The 16220-nt window shown below is 38.8% G+C and overlaps 1 protein-coding gene across 1 annotated transcript; it reads right to left on the reverse strand.

Moving 5' to 3' along the window:
• Positions 1-5472: 5472 nt before the first annotated feature.
• On the reverse strand, positions 5473-9519 carry LOC143304649 (uncharacterized). The gene is made up of 2 exons (XM_076627152.1): positions 8966-9519; positions 5473-6424 (listed from the first exon to the last, which is right to left on the reverse strand). The coding sequence occupies exons 1-2, from the start codon at positions 9327-9329 to the stop codon at positions 6405-6407; spliced, it is 384 nt and encodes a 127-aa protein (XP_076483267.1). The 5' UTR covers positions 9330-9519; the 3' UTR covers positions 5473-6404.
• Positions 9520-16220: the final 6701 nt, after the last annotated feature.

Raw genomic sequence — 16220 nt, forward strand, 5'->3', positions numbered from 1 at the left:
TAATATATACATTAAACTATACTTTTTAATAATACATACCATAATTTAATATTATGGTTGAAATTATGACGTATATAGCAATTAATACATACACATGTGTTTAGTTCTATTAACTTAGAAGCACATGTAAATTAAAAAAAAATATATATATATATGAAACAATAATAAAATAATGAAGTAACATTGAGAATAGAATCTAGTTTAATTACACATATATACCCTTTTAACAATTCCGTTCTTATAAATTTTATTAAATTTACAGTGAAGCTTACAATTACACTAATGCCAATGAATATTAACGTATGCGTTTATTATTACACTAAATAAAAATGAAAGTAATGCAATGAAAAATACAATACACTTTAATGGAAATAAAATAAGTAAATAGCAAAGTATTTATTAATATTATTATATAGCATTATATTATATTATTATAATATTTATTAATATTTACTTACGTTTTACGTTTGCACAAAAACTATAAAATTTTAAATATAAAGAGAGATTTATAACAGAGATAAAGCAAGTCACAGAAATTAGTGTCTTTCAATGGCAAAAATGCGTTAAAGGAAGTGAAACGATAATCTCCGTTCGCGTCACAAGCGGAACTGTGCCAGTTTTGCTCCTTGAAAGTACACGCAGCGGTACATGAGCTAGAGAACATTTCAAATCATGTTGTTGTTTTTTTGCTTCGGAGTATCAAGATCGTTAGGACATACATAATATATTAATAAATAAACTCCGGGCAAAACAATGTCGCCGTTACGTTACCGTCGAACCGTCGAACAAAGACGAATTTGAATTCTCCGACTCTCCCCCGACCTGTTTATACTGTACCAGTTTAAACGGACGCAATCGTAGAGAGTTCACGAGAGTTATGGATCAGTATCTACGAGTATCTACCGTCTTTGCGAACATTATCTGTAATTATTTATTTAATCATTTGAAAATATACTTGAAGGTTTCAACAACGAGCAATCTTGTCTAATAAATCTCACGATCAACCATCCTCTACACACAAGTCCTCTGAAAACATAATCCTCTAAAACATAATCCTCTGCAAACATAATTATTAAATAAAAATCAAATATATCTTATTTAAATTACTATTAAATGCAATTTAATTATTATATTATTAACTAAGCAAATTTAATTTTAATTTAAAAAAAAATATATATATATAAGCTAAAATTAAGCTTATAGGTTCATACCCTATCGATAAGTTTAAAAAAATTTTTATATAATTAATATATTTAATATACATATATATATACATGATATAATTTTTAATTAAAATTTTATTAAATGTAAATATATTTAAATAAATTATATATATATAATTATATTATATATGTAGTATCGTGGACGAAAGGCCTGGGAAATATCGGGCGAACTATGAACAATGTCGCGAGAGCCGAGGCGCCGTCGGGCCCATCAATGTGTCATCGGTCTTTTCAAGTGCATAGTTTCGTGGAAAAGACCTACGTGACCCTGGCTACGAGCGTCTGCAGAACAAGTGTGCGGTGGGCCTAGGAAAAGGACAACGGAATGCGACAACGGCCAGAGAGTGTCAGTCGAGAAACAGAGCGCGAGTCGAAAAGCAGAGTGCGAGTCGAGAAACAGAGCGCGAGTCGAAAAGCAGAGTGCGAGTCGAGAACGAGAGTGCGAGTCGAGGAGCCGAGTGCGAGTCGAGCGGAGACGGAGGTTGCGAGTGGCGTTGCCGAGAGAGTGTGGATTGCGCTGTTTTCTGTACGTTTGGTGTGAATAGTTCAAGTTAAGCCACAATCGTCTTTTCTGTCTGATTAACATCTCTATTGTCCACTTTTTGTGAACATATTACATCACGATATTACATATATGTATTATTAATAAATATAATATTTATAATATATTAAAATATAATTTTAAAAATAAAAATTTTAATTTTACAAATTAAACATAATTAATATTTTATTAATCTAAATAATCTTATTTCAAATAATAATAATAATAATAATATGATAATTTAAATTATTTATTAAATAATTTTATTAAAATTATATTTATATACATATATATTAAATAAGAATAAATTTTATATCTATTATTAAATATAAATTATTCAAATTTTTATTAAAAAATCTTTTTAAAAATTTATTTTTAATTTATATAATTATTACTAATATTAAATAAATAACAATGTATGTCGCTCTTGTGTGAGTAAGTCTGTGTTCTAAAGCCTAGACCAAGGTAAAGCAAAAACTGGGTAGGTCGAGTTTGCCGCCAAGACACAAAAACGCGGGTGCTCGGCAAAAATAAAATAAGCCGATGAGTCACTGGTCAATAAAATAAACTCGATCATTACAAACGACAATTTTCCCTAACAATAAATAATGTCAATGTTTTGTGTGTATTTATTATACAATTACATTATTTATATAAATGTCTCTTATGGTGTACAATTACATATATTTGAATAATGTAGGAAATATTGCTCTTTTTATTTTTACATTCCAACTGTACGAACAGTTTTGTTTTCCACTATACATACATACATGTATCTTAAATGTTATACATACTTTGCATGTATCATATTTGATGTATGATGTGTTCATAAAGATCTTGTTAAGACAGCTTGTTAAAATTGTACTTACAAATCTAATTGTACTCTACAAAATTGTACATACAATCATATCTATTAATCATTCTTACAAATCCTCTAAAAACATAACGACTTTTCAGTTCAATTTGAATCGTTGCGTTCAACGCCATCAGGGTGTCCTGCATAACGCGGGCATCCGACTAGGTGCTGATACCACATACAAGAACAAGTCGAATATGTGAAATAAAGCTTTTTAGCTTAAGGTCCCGTTTTGAAAAAAATACAGTTTGAACATGTTCGGTTGGCAATTGGCTTATTATTTTTCTCTCAAACAATGCGTTGTGTGAAAAAATTGTATTCCATATTTTTTTGTTATCTACTACTTAATTAAAAATTGATTGTAATAATAATTTATTGACGAATTATTTGAAATATGTTATCATGGTGTATATCCTGTGGAATTGACAAAACATACCTTTATGATTTTGTGAATCGATACGAGTAACAATAAATTTAAATTTGACGAATCAAAAAATTAAATATTTTAATTCTTATTTTATTATTCTAAAACAAAGTAGTCTACAGATATTTTTAACACTTCTACCCTTACGTGTCACACGTTATTAAAGTATACCATTGATACTGACACGTATATACGTTCGTTAAAAATATAAATTGGTACAAATCATTAGAAATACAATTTTCCAACTTGGTATCTTTCTTCGAAGATGGAGAATTCCAAATATTTTATTCCCATTTGTATTACTACGTAATTACAATTATATACTAATATATAATACGCGAGATATTGAACAGAAATAATAGAACCTTTCATTTGCAGTCACACAGCCATGTTATGTTTGTCTGACCAAATATGTATTAATCATGTGCAGAAATTACTGACGTCAAACTAATATTTCTATGCTGTTGTGATTCATTAGGTAATCAATTGCTTAGTCGAATCAGTTTGCCAAAGCCAACCATTGGAATAAGTAATTAGTTTTGTTGATTAAGAGCAAATTTAATTCGTATATTTACTCATTTTTGCACCATGTTACTATTTCTATTCACAATATAAAACTGTTATTCTATCGCATTGTTATTGCTACAATGTGGTTTCATCATTTCGTTCTGTTCATATTCATTTGAATAGCGAGAATTTTCAGAGATAAATACAGACGTATAAACAATAACACAGATTACAACGATAAAAATTGAATATCATGGGATTTATGGAAACGAAAGAAATGTTTTCGCATGCGAAATTATATTATTGTATATATGGTAGCTTTTATGTTATCATAAATATGACTGTTCTAGAAATATGAATTCTCTCTTTATTTCTGTCACGACATATGTACAGTGTTTATTTGTGTATTAACTATTCCGATAAATAAAAAGATTTATTACATGATTTTACAAAATTTGTTAAAATTGATTAAGAAGTTACTTTCAAGAAGTAATATTTACATAATTGTAAATTGAACCCTATGTTTAACAAAATTAGGCATTCTTAAGTATTTGTTATTGTAAATTACTATTATGCTTCGCCAAGTGTGATTGGCTATTTCTGGAACACAGCGTCCATCGATGTCTTCAATGAAAGAACATAAGTTTAATAACCTAACTTATCGACGAAATAAATCCCTGGCCCCCGGGTAGCGTGTTAGGAAGCTTCCGTGGTAATTCTTTTAAAAGCAATTAACGAGTGATCTGTTCGCGAATTATTGTATTGTATTATATATTATGTGGCATCATGATATCATAAGGAATACAAGTCACTATGATTTCTTCGTACTATTTCACAGATGGAGTGTGCAAATTTGACTTTACAATGAACAAAGTCAAACGTGACAATGACAAAATTGTATGTGGCAAAACTGGATACCTCAATGTTATACAGTGTGTCAAGAAAGTGTTTGTTGTCATCTTATGTCTTTGGGAGGTAATTCTACACCTTCGGATTTGCGAAGATCTGTTGAAAAAGAGGATCACAAAATTGACCTCGAGCATTCTATTGCACGTATTGCGTGTTTGTGCGCGTATTTATCCATCGAGGTATTGCAAAGAACAGTTTGTCCAATAGGGGTTTCACACGCAGCAGTGGGAAAAATAATACTCTCACCCTGAGAGAATTGACCGGCGAGGGCGCGGCAGAGGCCATGGAAGCGCTTCGGTGAGGTGCGCTAGGTCCGTCGCAAATCTGCCCGGCAGGGGAACCGGATTGTCTGGCACGGCGGCTCCGGCGACGAGGCGCGGTGTAACGTGGCCGCATATCGCTCCATTAGGGGGTGTATTGAGCGCGGAGGGGGTGTATCCCTCACACCAGTTCCCGGGCCCCTCTAGATCGCCGCCGGGACGGTCATCGTGGAGGTTTTAGTCCGTTGGCGTCTGCCACTACCACGCCGCTTTTTCCCAGAAGCGACCTGGTGTCCGTGCGGATTTCCTCCACGTTAATAAAAAAAAAAAAAGTGGGAAAAATAATACGCCAAAAAGGTGTACGTTATAAGGTTCGCCGTGTGCGAAATTATGTCGTTTGACGAATATTCGATGGTTAGCCGCAAAGCAAATTATAACGCAATACTTGGAAATATCTTGTTTACGGATGAGAGCGATTCTTCCGATAACAATATTCTCGATCGTCAGACTGCCAAGATTTAGGCTTGTGAAAGTTCTCACATTATGATACAATGATACAGAGATTCAAGCAGGCTCGAGCAAGTTTGATTTATTATTATATTATTTATATATATATATACATATATATATGTATATATGTATATATGTATATATATATATACATGTATATATATATATATATATATATGTCGGAGAAGCAGTGGGGATAGGGTTGTCGGTGTTTGAGGAGTCTTCATTGAAGGTAGCCATCGTTGCGGTGTAGCGAAGATACGATTTATTGACACAGGTATGAATAACACAGGTTTGACAATCTATCACGGCGGTGAGATGTCCGCGACACTAGTGACAGTGATCTCAGGTTCAATGACGAATCCGCGGTCAACGGGATGACAGATAGGCGTACTCGCTGAATCTAAGTCTGACTCGTATACGATAATTGCTGAGCGTAAAGACGTTACTCTTTAGTCGACGGGAGCGCGTCCAAGAATGTGCGTCCCGTCCCGATGATTCCACAGAGGAAAACTATATTGGGGTGTGTCTAAGGACACAAGGTCATCGGATTCGTCGAGGAAAGCCTTCGTTTAGGAAGTAAGGGAAATTGACGTTGCTGCTAATTGGTCAATCTCCATATCGGTGGTTAGAAAAGGATGCTAGCCGCCCTCGAGGGAAAGTTGCTAGTGGGAGACGTCGTTCGTTGAAAAATATGTCTCCCCTATCTTCCCGTAGTTGGGACAAAGACTGTATGTCTGTTTGAAGGACTTTAGTTAACTAAACCGTAAGATTTATTACGGGCCCTCGGGCTAGCCGAACATGTACTGCGGAGACGCATCGACATCTGGTAATCATCTTACTCGAAGAATAGGGTCAGCGTGTGGCGAGCTACGGGACAGAAACCGTTGGAATGTTTACTGTCACGTGTCGCCACGAATATTTCTTTTAAGGAGAGCTATAGAATTATTCCATATGTTTGTTGGGCAAAGCGTTCATCCCTTGACCGCGGCTACGTTGGGCGACAGACTGTCGCCTCGAGCCAAAGCTCACCGTCACTAATCTCGAACAATTACAATCGGATTGAATAACTACAATAGTTTAGTTACAGTTATAGTAGACTTTAGATTGCAATGTTGCGGGGCTATCCGAAGGTTCCGGTGTCCTTTCATCTCCGACACGGCCATCCTGACTATCACACGTCCTCGTGTGTGGCTAAAATATCGTGTTTTCTTACATTAGCTTCGATGCAACTGACATTATTTACAATTTAACTAAGTGTCCAAGAAAGTCAAGGGTCCATTTCAACAACGAGGTTTTGTTCGGAGGTTTGACATGCAAGGAAATGAAAGAGGGCTCGAATTAGTAGCGCTATAATTTGTGTTTAAAGAGCTAGTTGCGTTCTGTGAGTTACCAGTCAGACCGTAATGACACGGCAGATCATTTCGATTTCGTACACCGAAGAGTCTCAGTTTGTTGGATCATGTTACTGCGTTGGGTGTATCACTGTGGGTATGTTACAGATGTATGAGGCATCACAGTGGATATATTGCGTATGTGCAAAACGTCACTGTGGATATATTACAGATGTATGAGACATCACAGTGGATATATTGCGTATGTGCAAAACGTCACTGTGGATATATTACAGATATATGAGACATCACAGTGGATATATTGCGTATGTGCAAAACGTCACTGTGGATATATTACAGATACATGAGACATCACAGTGGATATATTGCGTATGTGCAAAACGTCACTGTGGATATATTACAGATACATGAGACATCACAGTGGATATATTGCGTATGTGCAAAACGTCACTGTGGATATATTACAGATACATGAGACATCACAGTGGATATATTGCGTATGTGCAAAACGTCACTGTGGATATATTACAGATATACGAGACATCACAGTGGATATATTGCGTACATGCAAAACGTCACTGTGGATATATACTACAACTACAACGCAATGTTAGTGATCCTCTGAGGTCGGTGTACTTGCATCGACATTATCACCGTCGTCGTCATCACCGCAGACGTCCAACTCAGCAGGGACGCAGCCTTCCGGCATCTTTCTCAGTCTGTCATGTCTGTCCTTATATGATCGTTTTCCGTCTAGAGTTTTTAAGGTATACCTATCTCCTTCCAAAATCTCTGCTATCTCGAACGGACCCCTGAATTTCGGATCTAACTTCGTCTGGTTCCTTTCCTCGTTTTTGCGTAACACGAAATCGCCAAGGTTGAACCTAGTTATTTTAGCTTTGTTTTCATCGAACTTATCTTTATCGTATTTGGCGCTTGCTTCTATATTCTTTATCGCCTGCTGTCTTACATGGGAGATATTTACTTCTCTTTCTTCGATATTGTCGGGTAGGGATAAGCCGTAGGGTCTCGCTGTTCTACCGATTAGTAGTTCCAACGGGCTTGACTTAGTCACGCGGTTGGTGGTACAATTTAAGGCCAGTTGTATTTCCCCGATCGCGTCCTGCCAGGACCGCCCAGTGGTTTCTATTGTTGTGAACATGTTTTTTAGCGTACTCATAACACGCTCTACCTGTCCGTTGGCCCTACTAGCTCCGGTCGCAATTAAATGGAGTTTAATGTATTTATCTTGACAAAAGTCTCGAAATTCTTTGCCCGTAAAACATCTTCCCTGATCCGCTATTACCCGGCAGGGACTGCCGAACAAAAATATAGCGGACTTAAGCGCTTTAATGGTGTTAATGGAATCTATCTTACGGGTATGATGCAAGTATACGAACTTGGTGAAGGCGTCGACCAACACAATGACGTATTCCTTCGAATCGTTCTTACCGCTTAGTTTGCCCGTTATGTCCATATGAACCGTGTGCCAAGGTATGCTGGTCTTAGGTATGGGGTGTAATTCGGCTTGTACTCGACCCGAACTTGCCTTTGAAACTCGACAAGCATGACAGTTCTCTACGAATTTGCGAACATACTTCGCCATTCCTTCGAACCAATAATACTCGTACAGTTTCTCAAGCGTTTTATCCCAACCTAAGTGCATAATGGACTGGTGCACATGGTTAATAACAGACCACCTAAACCCCCTCGGCACGATGGGCAGGCAGAGAGTCCTACCTTTTCTCTGTATTCTGCGATGAAGAGTGCCGGACCGCAACTCATACGTATTCGCGACGTCTTCCGCGAGCTCTTCGTTCTGTAATTTATTGACGATCTCCGAAATTTGTGGGTCGCGACGTTGTTCCGCTAGTAGCCAATCGTCGGAGATTTCGGTTAGGTTAATTTCTTTCTCTGCAATTTTGCTGAACGTACCGCGATCTAAGTCTACGGGATTTCGCGAAAAGAAATCTACGTGGGTCATTCGTTTGCCCTCCCGGTACATAATGTCAAAGGTAAAAGTTTGCAGGTAAGCCCACCACCTGTAAACCCTGTCGTTCAAGTGTACCTTATTGCGGGATGCTTTCAGGGAGTTGCAGTCGGTGACAACAAGAAATTCTCGTCCGTGTAAGTAATGACGGAAGTGCTTCACGGCGTTTACGACTGCTAGCGTTTCTAATTCGTAGGAATGATACCTAGATTCTGCAGGGCTAGTTCTTTTGCTGTAATATTCCACTACTCGATTTTTACCTTCAACCCTGTGCATTAAAATGGCCCCATATCCTTCCGAGCTAGCATCCGTATGTAGTTCTATTGGGTAATTGGGGTCAAATATCATGAGCACCGGCTCCGGAATCGAAGTAAAATGGGAACGACTCACCCAGATGACTTAGGGTACCAGCTGGGGACTCCACCGCGCAGCAGTTGACTACACGTTCATTCTTGGTACTGGCCTTTTTGTCCCGTCGTAGCGGGCAGTCAGGTGCGATATGGCCCTCCGCCTGACACTTAAAGCAAACCACCTGAGGCGATGCGTCCGGTCGCCTTCCTCCCTGGCGTTGTGTACTCCTCTGCTGTTGCTCACGCTTCCTCGTCCTACAATCCGCGAGCTTATGTCCTGGTTTGCCACAGTGAAGGCATCTCGGGAGGCGGGCCGACGAGTGGCGTCGCTTTGCTTCTGGCTCCGCCGATGGATTATTTGGCGAAGGTACTGGCCTCTTCTTCGCGTGAGAGAAGATTCTCATTTCCCTCTGGAATTGCTCGAGGGTCCGAATATCGTCCCCGAATGCTATTCTTTCGAAACGCTGGTCGTACCAGATCAGTCGCAGAAGGATAACGGCGTTGATCAGCTCGACATCGGATAGACCTGCCCACTTGGCCGACAGAAGGGAGTGGAGGCGATTTCCGAAAGCCCCAGCGGTTTCGTCCTCCAGTGGTGATTCGCAAATTATAACGCAATACTTGGAAATATCTTGTTTACGGATGAGAGCGATTCTTCCGATAACAATATTCTCGATCGTCAGACTGCCAAGATTTAGGCTTGTGAAAGTTCTCACATTATGATACAATGATACAGAGATTCAAGCAGGCTCGAGCAAGTTTGATTTATTATTATATTATTTATATATATATATATATATACATATATATATGTATATATGTATATATGTATATATATATATACATGTATATATATATATATATATATGTCGGAGAAGCAGTGGGGATAGGGTTGTCGGTGTTTGAGGAGTCTTCATTGAAGGTAGCCATCGTTGCGGTGTAGCGAAGATACGATTTATTGACACAGGTATGAATAACACAGGTTTGACAATCTATCACGGCGGTGAGATGTCCGCGACACTAGTGACAGTGATCTCAGGTTCAATGACGAATCCGCGGTCAACGGGATGACAGATAGGCGTTCTCGCTGAATCTAAGTCTGACTCGTATACGATAATTGCTGAGCGTAAAGACGTTACTCTTTAGTCGACGGGAGCGCGTCCAAGAATGTGCGTCCCGTCCCGATGATTCCACAGAGGAAAACTATATTGGGGTGTGTCTAAGGACACAAGGTCATCGGATTCGTCGAGGAAAGCCTTCGTTTAGGAAGTAAGGGAAATTGACGTTGCTGCTAATTGGTCAATCTCCATATCGGTGGTTAGAAAAGGATGCTAGCCGCCCTCGAGGGAAAGTTGCTAGTGGGAGACGTCGTTCGTTGAAAAATATGTCTCCCCTATCTTCCCGTAGTTGGGACAAAGACTGTATGTCTGTTTGAAGGACTTTAGTTAACTAAACCGTAAGATTTATTACGGGCCCTCGGGCTAGCCGAACATGTACTGCGGAGACGCATCGACATCTGGTAATCATCTTACTCGAAGAATAGGGTCAGCGTGTGGCGAGCTACGGGACAGAAACCGTTGGAATGTTTACTGTCACGTGTCGCCACGAATATTTCTTTTAAGGAGAGCTATAGAATTATTCCATATGTTTGTTGGGCAAAGCGTTCATCCCTTGACCGCGGCTACGTTGGGCGACAGACTGTCGCCTCGAGCCAAAGCTCACCGTCACTAATCTCGAACAATTACAATCGGATTGAATAACTACAATAGTTTAGTTACAGTTATAGTAGACTTTAGATTGCAATGTTGCGGGGCTATCCGAAGGTTCCGGTGTCCTTTCATCTCCGACATATATATATATGTATATGTCGGGTTAACATTAGAATTTAAGGCGTGTAACGATTCTTCGTTTGAATTAGCCATCGTTTTATGAAACAGAGATTATATTTACGCGAATATACAAGATTTTACAAAATATTATGAGTATTGAGTTTAATGAATGATAAGATTAACAAATGATAAGTTTAACTAATGATTCCAAACGAATCCACGGTCAACGGGATAACTCTATACTATGCGTAGAATAATTTAAACACAAAAAAAATACGATTGCTGAGGCACTCGGTAAATTGCTCGATGTATCACTTTCCAAGGCGATCACACGAATGAATATCTGATGAAAATCTTTTTCGCTGTACCACTGCATTTTGTTCGTTATATGCTCGCTGGAGGCATCGAGAAGCTTCCAATCGCCGCTGCTAGGCAGACTCTGCCAAGAATTTGTTGTATACTCTTTGGAAGCATCGAGAAAGATCCAAACGTCGTTGCTAGGCAGCCTCTGTCTGGAGTCTGATTCCTAATACAACGTGTGTCCCGTTCTATCGACATCTCCAAAGTACAATTCTATGTGATTTCTAGGGAGAACAATACAACCGATCCACACCTTCGTCAGGCAAAACGTTTATCCCGTGACCGCGGCTACGCTCGGCGACCAGCTGCCACCTCGAACCCACCCTCGCCATCACATATATCGAACAATTACAAATGACAACAATTGCTTAATTACAGCTATGACAAAATCCAGGCTAAAGCACCAGAAGACTCTCGCAAAATTGCAAAGGGAAGGCTCCGGTTTTCCTTTCATCTCCGACACGTTCTTTTGTGATCCCGTTGGCCGCGGATTCGTTGTCGGGCCTGAGACCATCGTCACTAGTGTCGCGAGTGCCAATTGTCGTGATCAATTGTCAAGACTGTAATAACTCTATTATTATAATAAACTACACCTGCGTGTACCGTACCAATGGTTAATTCCCGTGAAGATTCATTTGACGCCCACAACCCTACTCCCAGTGCTAATCCGACATACATATTAATATTTTTAAATATTTTTTTTTAATATTAAAAAATTTTTTAAATTTCCCTAATATTTTCAATATTATTCTCTAAATGTATAAGCTATTTAAATTAAACAAGTTCATCTTTCTCTTTATTTAATTTAAATATAAATTAGTAATAATATACATATAAATTAGTAACCCCAACCTAACCCCAACGACCGACACCCTCGAACTATTACAGACGCGACAACGCACGTCCTTCGAACACTAACAACAATATCAGAAACAACCGCCAAGATCGAAGATCGCTACCTCCATCGCAGAATTTTTTGAATTCTACAAGACAAAATATCACGTGTAACTATTGCAAAAAACCCGGGCATCTAGTGAAAGACTGTTACAAATTTAAAGCCCGAGTAGATGCCGGATTAATCGTACCCTATGCTTCGAGACCATCGGGAAACCAAACACGTCCTTCGGGAGAATGGGGCGAGCCACGAAGGAACGATACGCCGAATCGCCCAAGAGTACAGGCGGCAACCAGGCGACCGGCGCCGACGGCAACAAACACAACAAGGACAGCCACCCCCGCGAGATCGACTCCACCACCCATAACGAGAGACAGAGCGAACGCAATGCCGACCATAAGATCGAACGAACAACCACTAAATATTGTGGGGGAGTCATCCCACAACCAAACGAGGTCACAGACAGAGAATCCAGAATCTCAAGGCAAAAGGAAAAGAGTGAAGCACAAGCAACCGGCGAAGGAAAATCATCAGGAGTTGAATTCAGATTCGGAAGGCGACCTCTCCGAATTATTTCAATAAAATTTAACGATTCCCCAACGACCCCAACTGCACGAATAGTTTCCCCAGATCTAAAGACTAAGACGAGTTTATTATTAGACTCTGGATCGGAAATCAACATTATCAAGGAACCTGCTATACTCGATTCAGCCATCATCGACGAAAAGGAATCAATCGAAGTGCGAGGAATTACGGCAACGAGCCTGGTCTTCTTAGGGCAGACGGTAATACAGGTTGCGGGCCATCCGGTTGTTTTTCATGTAGTCGATGATTCATTGCTAATCGATCAAGACGGAATCCTAGGATCCGAATTTTTTGCAGGTTGTAAAGCTCGTTTAGATTATGAGGAAAAACATATCAAGTGGGGAAATATTTATATTCCCTTCGATACTAAAGAAAAAATAATTATACCGAAGCGAAGTTCAATAACGTGTTCGATTAATATCGCTAATCCAGAGATAAAAGAGGGATTTATTCCAAGAATCGAGCCGAACAAGGGAATCTATTTTGGTAATGCAGTTGTGAGGAATCATAAAGGAAAAGGTTACATAAGAGTAATAAATACTACTTCGAGAGATTACGTATTTACAACACCAACGATGGTAATTAAAGAATTTGAAAATCCCCCCCTCCCGCCCCCCGCTTCCTAGGACAGCGTGCAATACAGTTCTAAGATCGGAGGAAAGTAGATACGATAAAATAAATGAGTTACTACGACTCGAACATTTGAACGAAGAAGAAAAGGAAAATGCTAGAAAATTGATTCGTAATAATCAAGATAGGTTTCATATTCCAGGAGATACATTGGAAGCAACCGAAGTTCTGGAACATAGGATAATTACAACGGATAATATACCCATCAATACTAAACAGTATCGATATCCACCAATACATCGAGAAGAAATAAATCGACAGGTCCAAGAACTACTAGATACGGACGTAGTGGAACCATCAATATCTCCATATAACTCCCCGTTATGGATTGTGCCCAAAAACCCGATTCGCAAGGAAATAAGCGCTGGAGATTAGTCATCGATTATAGAAAATTGAACGATAAAACGATTGGCGATGCCTTCCCACTACCCAACATTACAGAAATATTGGATCAATTAGGAAGTGCAAAATATTTTTCCACGTTTGACTTGGCATCGGGCTTTCACCAGATCCGTATGTCACAGGAAGATGCCCACAAAACTGCATTTTCGACACCATACGGGCATTTTCAATTCAAAAGAATGCCCTTTGGATTAAAAGATGCCCCAGCAACATTTCAACGTTTGATGAATTCAATATTATCTGGTCTGCAAGGAATAGAACTATTCGTCTATCTGGATGACATAGTGATTTATTCCGCGTCTCTCCAAGAACACGAAATTAAATTTAATAAATTAATGGAAAGACTGAGGAAAGCTAAATTACGATTACAACCTGATAAGTGCGAATTTTTACGACACGAGGTGAATTATTTAGGACATGTAATTAGTGAGGATGGCGTGAAACCCGACCCAAAGAAAGTCGAAGCCGTATCAAAATTTCCACGACCAAAGAGGGCGAAAAATATCAAACAATTTCTGGGACTAGCAGGATATTACAGAAGATTTATACCCCGATTTCCCCAAGGTCGCGAAACCATTGACACAACTATTAAAGAAAGACACTCCCTTTAAATGGACAGAAAATCAAGAAAACGCATTCAATAATTTAAAGACAGCGTTAGTGACGAAACCCATCCTGCAATATCCAGACTTTTCTAAACCCTTTAACCTTACTACAGACGCATCAGGATATGCAATAAGCGGTTTACTGAGTCAAGGGCCAATCGGAAAGGATTTGCCGATTGCGTATGCCTCAAGGCTATTAAATCCCGCCGAACAAAACTACTCTACCATAGAAAAGGAGTGTCTGGCAATTGTTTACAGCGCAATGCACCTCCGACCGTATCTTTACGGAAGAAAGTTTACCATCGTAACCGATCATAAACCTTTAGTGTGGATGCATTCTATCAAAGATCCTACTTCAAGAATTTGGAAATGGAAATTAAAGTTATCGGACTTCGAATTTGATATTATATACAAAGAAGGCAGGGCGAACGCAAACGCAGACGCATTATCTAGGAACCCTCCGGAAGTTTGTTTACCAATCAGAAAGAGAGAGGAAGTCTCACCGATTCGCTATCCTGTCTCAAAAAGATTCGGAATAGATACGTCAATCGAAGACTCTCCCATATCCGAAGCTAAACCACACGTCTTGCCTCAATCCAGTGATTCTAAAAATCAAGGAAAGGGTTTTACCCGAAAACATTTTACAATAGAAGAAACCCCACTAAAATATTTAGACCAAGCATTAGCAGAAATCGATGTAAGTACAGATAGAGAAATAACCAATCGAGAAAAAGAAGGCACGGATACAACAAGCGAAAAAGAGACCTCCACTGTAATTCCAGAACTAATTCAACAACGAGAAAAGGACACGAGACCTACGATAATTGCGGAACTAAGAATTTCAAAAACCCGAGACTCAATTGTGAGAGTAAATGACCATAAAGTAGTATTTATAGATATACATGGCAATCTGATAGATAAAGGAGCCTTAGAAATGAAGGAAACGGGAAAATTACCTCGTTATGAAGATTTAATGTTAGAAAAAGCAAGATTGAATTACGATTCTGGAAAATACATTGTATTCCTACCGATAAAGGAAAATAGAAATATTCCAATAACACCAGAAAATTTATTAAACTCGCTAAGATCTCTATTAGACGCAGTAAATGAAAAACAGTTAACTTCGTTCAGCATTAGCAAAGGAAACTTGGAGGAAATACCCTGGCGATATACAATCAGAAAATTAAAGGAAATATTTATGGAAAAAACCTTAACCATCACCATTTGCACTGGGGAAGTAATTACCCCATCTGTGGAAGCGCGGAACAACATAATACGAGAAAAACATGAATCAAGCGTAGCAGGACACAAAGGAATAACAAAAACTTATCAAAGAATACGACAACATTACTATTGGGAAAATATGAAAAAGGAAATTCAAGATTACGTAAGAACATGTAAGGAATGTCAATTGAAGAAACTCACAAGAATAAAAGCAAAGCAACCAATGGTATTTACAGACACACCAGGTAAAGCGTTCGATAAGGTTAGTATGGATATTATAGGTCCATTACCAAAAACCCAAAAGGGAAACGAATATATATTAACTATCCAAGACTTATTAACAAAATACTCAATTGGGATTCCACTAGGAGGAATCTCTTCAGCCGAGATAGCGGACGTTTTTGTAAAGCGATTTATTTGTCGTTTCGGGTCACCGAGAGCTATTCTCACTGATCAAGGAACGAACTTTACATCCTCATTAATGAAGAAAGTAGCAAAGAGATTCCGCATCAAACAATATACCACGACGGCATATCATCCACAAAGTAACGGTTCAATCGAAAGATCTCACCACGTGCTGATAGAATATCTCAAATTATACATTGAAAATTCCAAAAATTGGGACGAATGGGTAGAATTAGCTATGTTTTCCTATAATACCTCTGTACACGAAGGAACGAAATTCTCCCCGCACGAATTAGTTTTTGGACATCTAGCCAGAGAATCTACTGGTGAAGTAATAATCGAAGAGAACATGGAACCAAC

The sequence above is a fragment of the Bombus vancouverensis genome, unplaced genomic scaffold (genome assembly GCF_051014615.1).
Source record: "Bombus vancouverensis nearcticus unplaced genomic scaffold, iyBomVanc1_principal scaffold0045, whole genome shotgun sequence".
In the NCBI taxonomy this organism is placed as follows: domain Eukaryota; kingdom Metazoa; phylum Arthropoda; class Insecta; order Hymenoptera; family Apidae; genus Bombus; species Bombus vancouverensis.

Excerpts from the sequence above, each read along its gene's own strand:
- LOC143304649 (XM_076627152.1), bottom strand. The coding sequence starts at position 9,329 with ATGAGAATCTTCTCTCACGCGAAGAAGAGGCCAGTACCTTCGCCAAAT. Across the intron at positions 6,425-8,965 it reads TGGTACCCTAAGTCATCTGG|CCACACACGAGGACGTGTGA; the intron begins GTGAGTCGTTCC and ends ACGATATTTTAG.